At 37.4% G+C, this 15,124-nt stretch overlaps 1 protein-coding gene across 1 annotated transcript in view; it reads right to left on the reverse strand.

Moving 5' to 3' along the window:
- cdh13 (cadherin 13, H-cadherin (heart)) overlaps positions 1-14,556 on the reverse strand; it is a 411,437-nt gene extending 396,881 nt beyond the window's left edge. The window contains exon 1 of the mRNA XM_028451185.1: positions 14,306-14,556. Coding sequence (XP_028306986.1) covers positions 14,306-14,365 — 60 coding nt within the window. The 5' untranslated portion in view covers positions 14,366-14,556. The remainder of the gene's footprint in view (positions 1-14,305) is intronic.
- Positions 14,557-15,124: the final 568 nt, after the last annotated feature.

The following is a 15,124-nucleotide window of genomic DNA, read 5'->3' on the forward strand; positions in this document are numbered from 1 at the left end:
TAGGCTATATTGTAATTTTATATATCACCAAAATAAAAAAAAACTTGATATATCGCCCAGCCCTAATGACGGTTGTCACCAACTTAACAAATCACTGTTCATAAAATCATCTATTAAACACTGTTTTGTGCAATATTTTAAAGCCAACATGTTGATGAATACATTTAAATGTACATTAAACAGGGATGGTTTAAAAAAAAAAAAAAAAAAAAAAAAGTATTTTAGATGCATTTAAAAGCTAAATAAAAATATATAGAATAAAATGTAGCTGTTATTAATTCTGTGAAACTGGTAATAACTTTGAATGGAAAGCAAACAGTTACCATTTAACATAAAGTTTTATAACAACATTTTGACCAGTTTCTCTTCTTCTCCAAGGTCTGCAGACTATTTTTTTTTTTTTAATTTTAAGGAAAATGATAAAAAAAAAAAAATGAAATACAAACGAGTTGAGTTCTTGACACTTTGCAGGATTTCAATCAAATACGCAACTTTCCTTCAGAGCTAGAAACTATCTGAATAAACAGCAGAGCATTAATGGCAAAAAGCCCAAGTAAAAGTAGGCTCCCAGAGCATTGAACAAACATTATTTCAAACCCTCCAAAATGATGATGAAAGCATGACTTCTAAATACAGATGAGGGCTGCTTTCTGTATCCATTTATTTATGTGAATAAAGCCTGAAGGGGACACGATCAGCATGAGATGAAGATAACAACAGTTAACGATTGTACATTTCCCTCTCCACTGCTCCATCAAGTTTGATAAGTGAGAGTAAATGTGGGAGTAAAATAAGCAGGAGCCGTAGCAGGATTTGTTTTTCCTCTTTCCAGAATAAGCAGGAAGAGCACCTATGAAGTAAGAAAGTGTCTACTTATGTGTGCGTAATGTTCCCCATGTATGATGGACAGCAGGAGCAATCTGTTTGAGTGCAGGAGATGATTGCAGGTTGAAGTGCAGTTTGCAAGTATTTCCAATACAACTCAGTGACTTCTTTCAGGTGAAACTTTTTCTGACGTGTGAACAGGATCAGCAGCAGATTTATTATTTTAACTAATTACTATTTTTTGTCATGTGTGTCTACTGCGCGCGTTATAGCCGAACCCAGGTCTACAAATGATTGGAATACATATCAAATCCCTTAACGTCTTAAATAGAAGTAAGTTAAAGTAGTAGAAGTAGGCTGGTTTGAGTAGGTGCAACACCAAAATGTATATTTTCAAGTTGTTGATTTAAACCATTGTGTCTGGTGCTCTAATTGGTTGATGGTCAACTTATCACTAGGCCTACATGATTATGGTGAAAATGTTAATATATTGTAATCACAATTATATTCACAATTATTTATCATGTTAGGAGGAAAAAAAATCAGTTTTTACTACATTACTTTTAAACAAACAATATGTGTACAGTTTACAGTGCAAAATGAAGCTTTAAATAAGAATTATGCTAAAAAAAATAAATAAATAAATAAATTACTATTTTAAATGCAAATATTGCCCGCGATTGGATTAATTTAATTGTTGCAACCAAAATTGTGATCACAATTAAAATTCAATTAATTGTCAATAAATCTGAACTTATATTTGATGCTATATATTTGTCATTAAAGACAAGCATGAAGTGCTTGATATACACAAACATGCTTAAGTACTGGGGTCAAATTGACCTCGTGGACAAAAAGTGTGAGTCAAATCTGATGGAAACAGGAGGGTTAAGGTATGTTTTTCTTCTTTTTGTGTAAAACTATTGGGTTTGTAAAACTCTGTCTTTACTAAGTAATGACTAATTAATGACACCAACTAAGCAAAACACAGTGACTCATGCAATGTATGATAATATCACATAAAACCATGTCAGTTAAACTACCTTAGTGGAAGGAATAGAAACCTGCAGCAGAACCCTTTGATGTGAATGGCTGTGTTTCATGTAGCATCACACACAGTGGAAACATAGAGGAGTCTTTGCAAATGAGAAGAAGAAGGGGGGGAAAAAAGTGTTCCTCCAGCTAAACACGGTCTCATGCTTTTGGATGCGAGAGCGTCAAAGATTGGGGAAAGAAGAGAGTTCATTGGTGGATTACTGTGAGTATGGAAAGGAGACAAACAGCATCTCATGCATAACTGTAATGTTTCACTGAGCAGATGGTGGAAAGGGAGAAGGCGGCTTAGGCTGAAGAATGACGACTCTTGGAGGGACGTGGTTATGTTCGATATCTTGCGTTCCAGAATATTTTCCATTTTTGTCGGGCTTTTGCTCTGCTGTCATTTGTAATCCAGAGATGCTCAGTGTGTGTGTGTGTGTGTGTGTGTGTGTGTGTGTGTCAGTCAGGCCCTTTGTCTGCATCATTCACTTGCTTGACTACAAAACAGACAAGAGAACCAACTGATATGTTGCACCGAAGGGACGGCAGTTAATGCTTTGTGCTGTCATAAGAGGGTGTGTGTATGAGTGTGTGTGTGTGTGTATGAATGTACTGTTCGCCCCTTCACTAATAAATAAGCAATAAATCAACCCTCTGTGGAAGTAGGGGTTATTTTCACTTGGCATATCTGATGAAGTGTTCATTGGCGTTTTGCATAATTAAGGAGCTTCTATTGAATGTAGCCAGATTCTAATGGGGTGCTAAGGGGATATATTTACATTATTTATTACTATATCTATCGTTACATGTCCTCCATCCATTCCTTCATTCAACATCATTGTAGTAAGTATAGTGGCAATATCAAGGTAAGGAGAAATAAAAAGGTAATAAAGAGTACTGATAAAGTACTGTTCCTTGGTTGAAATTGTACTCAAATAGAAGTACAAGTAAGTCATACATAAAATACTGAAGTACAAATAAAAAGTAGCTCAATTAAATAGTAATAATACTTTCACCGCCCATGTTTATATTTGGTAATAAATCTGTTCCCTTGCATACAGTAAACATCTCATGTATAAACTTAAAAAGGAAAAGACCAAATCTTGCACAAAGGCATCTGCATAAAATAAAAGGTTTGTTAAAATGTATAATAGTTTTTATTATTAAAACAACATCAATGAATTCAATTCAAAATGAAAAAAAGTATAGATAAACGTATGAACTCTTAAGGTGCGTTCACACCGAACACGACTGAAGCAAATAAAGTCACTAGATTACAATCAAAATCAAGGTCAAAAGCGAACTCCCTTCAAGCTACCCGACTTGCGTGATTCCGGCGACAAGGTCCTGCACGACTTAGTCGCTCAAAGTTGAAAAATTTGAACTTTTCAAGCCACTTCAAGCGATGTAAGTAGAGCAGAGGCAGCAGCTCCTCCCTCCTGCTACAGTGAGACGGCTGCAGCCGTACACTTCCTCAACTTACCGGGGCAAAATTAAAGTGATTAACTTCATGAATAAGCCTACATTCTGGGTTAACTCATCCTTTAATAACACCGTACGTTGATCATTTACACTGTGAAAGCGGCGCTGTCTATGATACGTGCTGGAAACGTACAGCCGGAGAAGAAGTGATCAACCCTCTCTCTCCTCTGTCACCGGCTCCGCACACACACACACACACACACACACTAACACACACACTAAAACACACACACAAACACAGTTTCAAGGCCATCAACGTCACCGGAGCGATGAAGTGACTGCATGCATACTTTCACAATGTTCGTTGATCATTTTAATTGGGCAAAAATAAAAACTAACTCAGTAATGGTTGGATGTAGATAAGTAACAAATTACTTTACTTCTTTTAAACTGCAATTAAAGAGTAACTAAACCCCAAAACCACTTTTTTCTGCTGAATACAAATGTATTTGGGTATGAAGTAGTGTTGTTGATTGATCCTGATCCAATTTTCGCATATTTTGTTGTAAGATGTCAGAGTGACTGCCCTCTATGGGTTGAAACCCGGCTATTACAATAGATTTTTGTCACAAACAAGCACTGCTAGCCCCGCCCCTTTTTCAATAAACTAGCACTTGTGGGCTCTACAATATGTGGTGAATAAGTTGCATTGAGAGAAGAGTGAGTATATTGAGTAATGAGTAGATAGTTAGCATAGCATAGATTGTTCATTGGAGATTTTATAGTAGAGACTGGGTGTGTCTTAACTGCTCCAGGAGCCCCGCCCATAGTCAAGGCAAATGACTGATTTAGAAATATACTCAAAAAAGTACAAGTACCCATAAAAGCAACTCAACTACAGTAACGTGAGTATTTGTAATCCATTACTTTCAACTCTGGTTAAGATAGTGTTTGACCTTATGGTCTATTACAGCGCACTGCTACTCAACCACCGTCACAAGGAGAGATAAAGAAAACACCTCACTGTGCTTCAGATTACTTGAAAAGGGACTGAGTGCATACGTGAGAACGACTGCTACATTATTGTGGGAATGTTTAATCTTGCATGCACATTTTTTAGTAAAGTCTAGATTCATATGCGTGTGTTTTTATGTACCAGGAAGCTTTTAGAGTAGTCTCCAAACTACAGTATAATTGTGAACACATTGAAAAAGCACTCTCACTCTGCAGCCTGTGATGCACTGCTCGCACAGAAAAAAAAAAAAGAAAAAAAACAAAGCTGCGCAAGTGTGAACCATGCATTAAAGCACAAAGCTTAATAGATGAGAAATTGTTTGCCGGTCCCTTGTTAGACCCCCAGTAACACCAGGATACGTTTGGACATCTTTTTCAAGATTGGACTTGTTCATCTATCACACACCTCTCCAAATCAAAGTGCTTCTGTTATCTGCAAACTTCTCATCGGTTTTTTTAAACTCCAACCTTTAAGTTTGACAGATTCACTGCTGGCGATAAAGCACACGTGAAAACCCGAGAGGTTAGAAAGAGGGAGGAGGGAGGATAGATGCTGTAGTAGTGGGTGGTGACTGGAAGAAAGAGTGAAATCACCCTGTCATAATGAGTAGAATTTCTCATTAACGTCATCATTAGACGGCATATCATGCTGTCGCTCTTTGACTGGACTAGACACCATTCAATAAGCCTATAGGTATCAAAGAGATACCAGGTCTGAAAGGACTTCACACGAGCATGTATACTGTATAATATGCAGAAATATAACATTATAATATATAACAGGAGCACTTAGAGAGTCAGATCAGTGATCACAAGGCAGTGGGTCCCAACCTTTTTTGGGTCGTGACCCCATTTTGATCACAAATTTCTGGCGACCCCAGAGACATTTTTTTCTCCAGAATTAGTTTTTGATCATGTTTGTTATCGTGTGTTACAAATAGACAATAGCCACAACTAGTGCACAAAGTCACAAGGTGCACCAGCTCAGATGTTTTAATTTAACTAGATTGACATTCAAGAAAGTGAAAGTTTAGAATACAGTAGTTTGAGATGTTGTTGGGTTGCTATAATTTTAAAAATAAAAATATTATTTCCATCAGTAATTTCTTAGAGTTGAAAAACACTGTTGTAAGTATGATTCACACTTTAAATGCTTTTAAGAACTTTCTATCCCCATTAATAACCATACAGTAAAAAATCAATACAGTTAATAAAATCATTATACAAAGAACCTACGGCTAGAATAAAAATAAACGGAAATCTGACGGATCAAATTCAGCTGCAAAGCTCTACCAGACAGGGATGCTGCCCATCACCAGCCTTCTTTGCTATCTGTATCGAGCCCTCGGCTCAGGCAATTTGGCAAAACAAAGAAATAAAGGGAATCACAATAAAAGGGTTAGAACACAAAATTGGACTTCTGCTGAGAATGTTATAGCTTTCCTGGAACAAACAAACCCAACGTTTTCTATACTTGATTCATATGGCTATTTACCAGGATATAGAATAAACATATCAGATCCTCACAATTAACTATAAACCAACAAAATACATTAGGGAAAACTATAAGCTCAATTGGAATTTTAAATCTGTGTCAGTTACACATATTTCAGAACTTTCTAAAGAAAATTATTAAAAAAAAAAAACTACACCAAAATATACAAAACGATAATGAAAGATGGTCTCGCCTACCACTAGATTTCAATTCAAGAACTGAGATGGTCAGGATGAAGTTGTTGCCCAGATTTCTATACAATCATTACCAGTAGCCAATTCATTATGTGGGATAAAATTATATCTAGGTTCATTTGGGAGGGGCAAAAAACCACGAATTAGGGATGAAACTCTCCGGCTGCCCAAAGATCAAGGTGGAATGTCTTAAATTAAATTAAATTAAAGGAGTATTTCTATGTAGCCCAACTAAGACCTGTCTACTGTTGGTGCAAACCTAATTATGTGGCTAGATGGAAAATAATAGAAAATGAAGTAAATTCTGGAGTGTTTCTTTATTACACCAAAGTTGAAAAGTAAACAGTTAAATAAACAACAGAAATGTTGGAGCGATTGTGGAGAATTTGATGTAGAGCACTCACATATCTTTTGGAAATGTCATAAAATTACTGTATATGGGGAAGTGGGCTATGGCGAGCTACAACACATGATGGGTTATGGGAATCCAATGTACTGTATCTGTGTCATTTCTCTGATGAACGTATAGTGGGAAGCGATATATACCTGGTTAAGATACTTTTAGTGGCTTCTAAAAAAGTTATTACCAGAAACTGAGGAAAGATAGAACCACCAACAAAGGAACATTAATGGTTGACAATTGTTGAAGGAATCTATACAACGAAAAAACTAACTCACTGCGACTCCAAGAAGCATAAATGGACAAAAAATGGAACAAAAGGACTAAATACAAAATGCGGAACGGCAGAAAGACTGATTAATGTTGTGTATGCATTGTTGTTACTCAAGCAAGGTTTTGATGTTGTTTTTGTGATCAGAAAATAAATACAAATTAATAATTAATTAATTAATTAATCCATAGGAAGACAAACAAATAGAATATTACCTCCTTGGCAGAGGTACTATATATATATATATATATATATATATATATATATATATATATATATATATATATATATATATATATATATATATATATTTTTTTTTTTTTTTTTTTTTTTTATATTGTGTCTTTTCCTTGGAGTTTTTCTATCGTTTCCTGTTTTTACTCGGCCTAGAGCTGCAGGACTTTCCCCCTTGAGGATCAATAAAGGATATCTAATCTAATCCCATTTTATCTTTTTGATAATGTCAGATCAATGAAATGTCTCTAGGACTGTGTATGTGTGAAAGAGAACAGAGGGGAGGTCAAATAAAAAGATAAAAGGCTAAACTGTGGCGCTCCAGTTTTCTAGATGATGACGTGTCTGTATATACCGTATGTGGCACTTTGAAGGTCAGTCGTGTCCAGGACACCATGGAAACCTCCTAGCGTGAGCTTTACACTTCAAAGTCTCTGATTTCATCTAACGCTCTGTCCGCCTCTCTCGTTGTACCTGCGAGCTTTATGAGAGCTTTAACACTCCATTGGTCACTGTAACCCTAAAAGCCCATGGCAGCAAATATTGGTGAACCCATGTACAACTGTCTTTCTCCACCAGTGAGAGAAAATGAGACATAAGAAAGCGGTGATGGTGTTTTTTCCCAGAAGAACTGTTGGATCAAGTTTAGTAAATTAGGTTTATTTGGGGTAAATGACTAGTTTCACAGCGAGGACAAGGAAGGAGCAGTAATGAAAGCTATAGTGGGGGATTAAAACAAGTTAACTACAACAGAGATAAACAAGAGGGGAAGATGGAGAGCAGACATCAAAGCAGGAAACCTGCAGCTCCCAGCTGTGTCGGGCTCATTCTGAATCATTGCTTCACATGGTGAAGACTGCTTAGCGATCCATTTGGAAAACAGGGCTTCATCACTAAAGAATAAGGCTGCTATGGATGTCCCAGTACGCGTGTGTGAGGGGGTGGAAGGTGGTAAGACAAAGGTATGTGTGTGTGGCAGCTAATTATGGAGATAAACTTGGCTCCCCACCAGCGCAACTGTAGACAACAGTATTTCTTTTAAACTCACACAGCACATTATGGTGATAATTCTGGGCGATATGACGATACATATCGTGGGGACGATAGAAAAGTGTATATAGTGCTGTTTCTCTTCTATCATTTCTCTCGTTTCTAATCTAATTTTATCAATTATTAAAGCAAATCGTGTCAAATATAAATATGCAAAAGTTTTATTTATGAAAGAGAATACATTTAATTTGTGGCTGGGTGTTTTCTGTTTTAAAAATTAGCAAGAAACTTGGTTAGCCTGTGGATCAAACAGCTACAGGCTGAAGCTGGAGCACTCAGAGAGCGCAAATGTTCACCAAGCGCCAAATCTCCTCTTTACCAGATTTTGGCAATTATCTGGATCAGTGATCCTGATCATGACATCATGATCATTCACACTTAAAAGGCTTGGAAGAAATGTCTATCCCCATTAATAACCGTACCGGAAGGTGTAAATGTATGGACACCCCCATTTTTCTCAAAAATGGTAATGATATGTGAAATCTAAATCCGATCCAGATGAAACTCAGTGGGGTAAATGACAAACCAACCAATCATAAGTGGTTCAAATTTCATGAAGATTGGACAATTACGAACTGAGATACAGTATATTTTTGTCATTTCTCCAATGATAAGCCAATACAAATGATGATTGTACTGGTTTTTACAAACTGAAACGTGAATTTTTCAAACTGATCCAGTATCAGTAGATTGATCCAGATCCGCTCCAAAATCTAATGGAATCTTCAATGGTCTAAAGCAGGCGTGTCAAACTCATTTTAGTTCAGGGGCCAAATATAGAGCAGTTTGATCTCAAGGGCCACAGATTTAATGCAGGAAAACAAGTAATTTCAACATTATTGCGCCCTAGTTCGCACTTCTATGTATACATAAAACACTAAATATGTTGGAAACATCATGTAATAATTTAAGAAAAATAAAGAAATTTGTAAGAATCTTGAGTTTTTTCAACAGTTTAACATTAAAAATGACCAGCAATTATTGTTGAGTTTCATTTACAAAATGATTCTTGTTTTCTCTGTTATTTTACTACTACTTTATTACTTTCTTCTGCAGGCCGAATTGGATGCTACAAAGGGCCGGATTTGGCCCCCGGACATGAGTTTGACACGTGGTCTAAAGACTATCATTGGTTAAAAGTTTCTCAAAATCCATTATGCACTTTTGACGGAATCTTGCTAACAAAAACAAAGTAATGCCGATGAAAATACGACTGTTACGGCAGAGGTAATAATCACAATAAATACTCATCAGGCAGTAAAGGATTTTTTTTTACAGTTTCTTGCTTTAAAAAGCATTTCCCTTCAGATACTAATATGTGAAGGTAAATAAAAGACTTCCTTGATGATAGGTGCATTTTTGGAAACACGTAGCCTACTTTTAGTTCAGCACCCCAAAGAAGTTGCAGTTTAAATAGAATAAACGTCATTGAGTGTGTCAAGGGAGAAGAGCCGACAAGGTTGCGGGAGGGCTATGCCCAACCTGCGTAGTTAAGAAAACAACAAAAACTTTTATTTAAAGGAAAAAAAAAAAAAAAAAAAGACTTTGAACATGAGCTGCAGCTTCAGCAAGCTGTGATTACATCCGGTTGAAAGAGGTGGAGGAGAAAATAAAGGAAGAGAAGGAGCATAACAACAACAACAACAGTTTCCCAAATGAGCTGTTTTTCTGCCACGCTTCAGGGCCCGCCGGTCGTTGTTGGGTTTTGAAATACTCTTAGCTCGGTTGGTTCACACTTAGCTGCTGCTAAACCTTTCCAGTGCCACCAGAAGGGATGGTGCCATTATACTGTAACTGAACTGGGAATCCTGAAGTGGTCATTCGTCATCTTATAGTATAGGTAAAGGAAATATTGGCTGTGGAATCTATCTTTGCTCAGGGACACTAAAGAAGGAATTATGAATAAAAACAAATAAAAAGAAGAAGAATATAAAGCAGGTCTATAGCTTGGCACTGGTTTGGATTCAACCCTCTAAAGCAGGGGTGTCAAACTAATTTGATTTCAAGGGCCAAATACAAAGTAATTTAATCTTAAAGGGCCCATATTAAGCTAACCGACTTTTCTGTGTTTTAAACATCATAAAAGTGCTATTTGGGCTTCATACACATGCCTAAAGTGTTATTTACATTGATTCCCTCAATGGTTAGTTAGAGGGTGATTTACTCCTTTCTTACTGCAGGGTGAGCCCAAACACCTCGCTACAATTTGATAACGCGTTCCCACTTTGATGATGAATTTGACGCGGCACTGAGCTGGAGAAGCCGCGCCTCCAGGAAGCTCTCTGCCCTGATTGACATGTAAACAGACACGCCCATGAATGTGAGCATTTCAGCGTCCTTCGCACAGTGCTATGTATGTATTTTCTACAGTCTATGTGTGAAACCGCCCCCACGCTCTGTCTGGTGTTTATAAAGTAAATATGAGCTCGGCTATGGAGTGGGTGGGAGGAGGGCGGGCCATCCTCTGGCCCTACATCACTGTGCGGGAAGGAGGAAGTCAGTGTCCTGTCTATAGACACGCCCACTCATGAATATGCATAAGTAGGCCACAAATCAGCCTGTTTGTGTAGAGTTGCTCAGAAAGTGACTTTTCAGAGGCTAAAACTCTGGAAAACGGGCGAGTTTGGGAAAATGTGTTTTTGGGGTTCGTAGAACAAATGGAGATGGGTGAAAAATAGCATGATATGAGACCTTTAAGTGGGCCGCAGATTTTAGGTGGGAAAATGAGCATTTCAACATTACTGTACCCCAGTTTGTACTTACGTAAAAATGATATGTAAAATATGTAAGACACCGACAATATCCTTAATAAATTTCAATTATTTCTACTTTAGACAATGTATAAATTATACATAAAGTCCCAGACATGCAAACACCAAAGGCATGAAAAGGGTGACAAAAATTCATCGTAGTGGGGTCTGGAACGATCCTCCCCCAGAAAATTTTTAGATTTTAACACATAAATTAAGCAATCTTGAACACTCTGAAAACCACAATAAGGCAAAATACACTATTTTTTTCAAGCAAAAGGTTTGTGAAAAACAATAAATATATATATATGAAGAATTGTGATGTTAAAGTAAAAGTACCTAACATTTGTACAGATATTTGCTTTGTTACTTAACACCACTGCTAATGAGCTACTGGGTTTATAGTCCTTTTAACAGTTCCCATCATGTGCCTTGTTTCGTTCCTCATAGTGTGGACAAGCCTCTCAAGCGTTCTTTGTTGGTCTATGAGCCGTTTACCAGCCACTCTTTATTTCTCCATTGCTTTTGCTTTGTTCTCAGCTGCACTTTCATCGTAAGGTGAAATTACTGGCTAACATTAACAGGACTTACAAAGGACACTAAAAAAATACATTTTATTTTTCCACATTCCAGAAAATATTGGTTTTCAACATGAATAAAAAAGAAAAGAAAACCATGAGTAAACTACAATTGAAGGGTAGCTATAGATTGTACTGACATGGATTATTATTACTGCTCCTTTTTAATTATTTATAATCATATGTCATATAAAGATGTATGAATGAGAGCAGCATTAATGTCACCCAATGTCCCCTCAAGGATCAATGACTTACTGAATCTGAGCAGGTTTACTAAGTTTTGATCAACTTATTTTAAAATAATCTAATTTAAATTATCCTGATGATGTTAGTCCAGATGATTAGACAAATATAGACACAAGATGCATCAGTTATTTCACCGCTAAGGGCCAGAATATTAGAAGCTATCAAGTTATCATGAACGTACGATGTTTCAGACTCTTCTCTGGAATCAGTCTCGTCCACAACAACACAACTTGTTCCCACTGATCTTCTGCAGCTCTGATGAGATGTTCTTCACATTAAACATTCTGAGCAGGTGAAGCCCATCCCTCCCTGTTTGTAGCTTCACAGACACTAAGTCTTGTTGCATAGTTTTTTTTGGCAGTTTAGTTGGTGTTGCGGGTAGGGATGTCCCCATACAACTTTTTCATTTCCGACATGATACCGATATTGCAGCCTTGCGTATCGACCAATACCGATATTAATCCGATAACAGCGTGAATCATGCATTTATTTTAATAAAAAATTTTAAAAAGTACTTATTTTGTAGTGTGGAATGTTAGAAAAGGCTTGATCAAGTGATGTTACTCAAACAGAGAACAATAGTCAGCAACAGTGTGAGAAAAACTGACCCATATATTATTAACCACTTGGTTACATACATTTTAACCTTCAACATACAGTATTCTACAATTTCATAAAATAAATGAAAAATGAGTTGCAAAAAAAAAAAAAAAAAAACGACAATTTGAATCCGATATTCGTTTTCAGGCTGATATCGGACCGATATCCAATATCGATATCGGATCAGGACATCCCTAGTTGCAGGGGTGTCCTGATCCTCGCACCCCTCGCATTGAATGAACGAATGATGACGGTGTTTCATTCACAATATGTCACTTTCAGTGGATTACATTTTTAGTGGTGGATTAAATGATTCCTTAATGTGACAGATATAGGGCCCAATATACCTGATAAGCGTCTGCATGTTTTCCCGGTCAAGTGAAACCGGTTTAGTCCACCCCTGTGACTTGTCCCAAGCAGGTCCGTAAAGAGCCCGAGCGAAATTACATCTGTTTGTGTATGGTAGACATGTGTGGAATGGATCTAGCCTCCAGCGTGCAAAGAGCAGCAAACAACCTTTAGCGACAAATCCCACCCCACCAAGAAAAAACTCATTCAATGAGTTCAAAATTTTGCTGAAAAGTAACTGATTTGCATGTATGTGTCCATATCAGTCCCTGCAGGATTTTCTCATTGATTTTGTGACCAATTTTTTTATTTAATTTGGGGAAATTATGGGAAATAAATTTAGGAAAATTTAGTTATTTGAACCATTTGAGATTTAAATTGACTGAATATGATAAACGCATGGGAAAATTGCAATCTTCAAATATTGTGGCGTTTCATTGAATTTGTGTATTTACATATTTGAGATATCTAAGGTGAGACATGTGCAACTGAATTATTTGGTATTTTAGACCAGTGTTCTCAAATGGGGGTACGTGTACCCCAAGGAGTACGTGATGACACTACAGGGAGTAGAGAGAGGGGAACATTAAAAAATGAAAGCATTGAAATATTGGGTCACACAGCAGGCGGGATGACCAACAATGATAAAAAATTATAGAAATATAGACATCAGGAGAAACTCACTGGGGTAAATGACAAACCAACCGGACATAAGTGATTCAAATTTCACGAAGATCGTACAATTACGAACTGAGACATATGTTTTAGCAATTTCTCCAACGATAAGCCAATACAAATTATAATTGTATCGGTTTTTACAAACTGAAACGTGAATTTTTCAAACTGATCCAGTATCAGTATATCTCAAAATGTAATGGAATCTTCAGTGGTCTAAAGACTATCCTTGATTAAAAGTTTCTCGAAATCCGTTAAGCACTTTTGACGGAATCTTGCTCGTCACTAAATACCATTTAATTCCACTTCTAAACATCTGTTAACACTCATTCATTCTATCATTACGCTCTACAGTTGTTTCCATTGTATCCTGAGCAAAACATTGAAGTCGGACAACTTGGATTAACAAATAAGAGAAAGGGGGAACTGTACTACAGAGTTTGAGAACCTCTGATTTCGCCAACAATTTCCTCAAATCTTTTTAACTTTTTTTTTCTGCGGGCCAAATTCGATGCTCCAAAGGGCCGGGATTTGGCCCCCGGGCCATGAGTTTGAAACATGTGCTCTAAAGACTTAGTAACTAGGGAGTCCCACTTTGTCTACATGTTATAGTCACAGATCTATCACAGAGAGAAGAATTACAGCTTTATTAAAGAACTCTGTAGAGAAACCACGACTACAGGAGAAGCTGCTGCACAGTGAGGATTAAAATAACACAACACACACACACACACACACACACACACACACACACACACACACACACACACACGAGCCTAAAGAAACGCTCACATTGGAGGCTGAGCGGAATGTAGATGCGACAGGAGACAAGAGCTGGAGCTTTGGATTTGCTCTCCTCCTTTCAGCCTCTTTTCAATAGCTGCTTCCCAGCCTGTTTGTCTTTATTTTTGTTTTTTTGTTTTTTAAATGTGAAGAAACATTCCCAAAGTGCATGAAACGACCCGATGGACATGTTTTTCTCCCAAACTTGGTGCTGCATGTGACGGAGCGCTGTGTGCGCACTGAGACAGAACTGGAGATGATAAACTTGTACAGAAGATGAACTGATACTGTGCAGGTGGACAAACTTAAAACCCAAAGCATTTGTCATGTCCCATCACTCACTCATTCACTCATTCATTCATTCACTCACTCACTCACTCACCTGGTGGAGGAGGAGAAACGCCAAGACGATGCGGGCACCAAGCTCCATGGTCGCTTTCATTTCTCGCGGTGTGAAACGTGAAAGAGATTCAACACAAGGTGGGAATAAAGGCTGGGTCAGAGCTGCTCATAATTCCGCCAAGAGGAAGAATAAAAAAGCCTTTCTTTCTACGTGAGCCGCCGGCTGCCAACTTCCTCCTGAATACAACTGCAGTGTGATCAGCAGGAGCTGGATGTGGATGTGGATGTGGAGGAGAGACCGCCACCAGCATTTATCAGGAGGACAGGGATGGAGGGAGGGAGAGAGAGAGAGAGAGAGAGAGAGAGAGAGAGAGAGAGAGAGAGAGAGACAGAGAGAGAGATGAAGGATATGTATATATATATATATTAGTGGTGAGACGATACTGGGCTCACGATACAACATTTTTGAAAGGAAATGAATAGGAAAAAAATCTCATAAAAAAGCTATTAGGGAAGTCGAGCTTACGTTAGGGGAACCAGATTTTTATAACTCAAAACTGGGACAGTAATTTAACCAATGAAGATGACAGATTTTCCAAAAAAAAAACCAAAAAAAAAAACTTGCTTTTGGATGACATGTATTTTTGCAATGGCTGAACCAAATTTAGAGCGACCATCAGTTAAAAAAAAAAAAAAGGAATTTTTTTTTTTTTTTTTTTTTTTTTTTTGAAAGGCATTGTTAACAATGTTATTTTGGCTTCAACTTTAGGGTGGAGCATCGAGACTATTGGTTCTCCTAATTGTCAATCATTCTGATGATATGTTTACTTAAGGCCGTCGTACGTGCTCGTGCCTGGTG

Source organism: Gouania willdenowi, chromosome 6 (genome assembly GCF_900634775.1).
Source record: "Gouania willdenowi chromosome 6, fGouWil2.1, whole genome shotgun sequence".
Lineage (NCBI taxonomy): Eukaryota > Metazoa > Chordata > Actinopteri > Blenniiformes > Gobiesocidae > Gouania > Gouania willdenowi.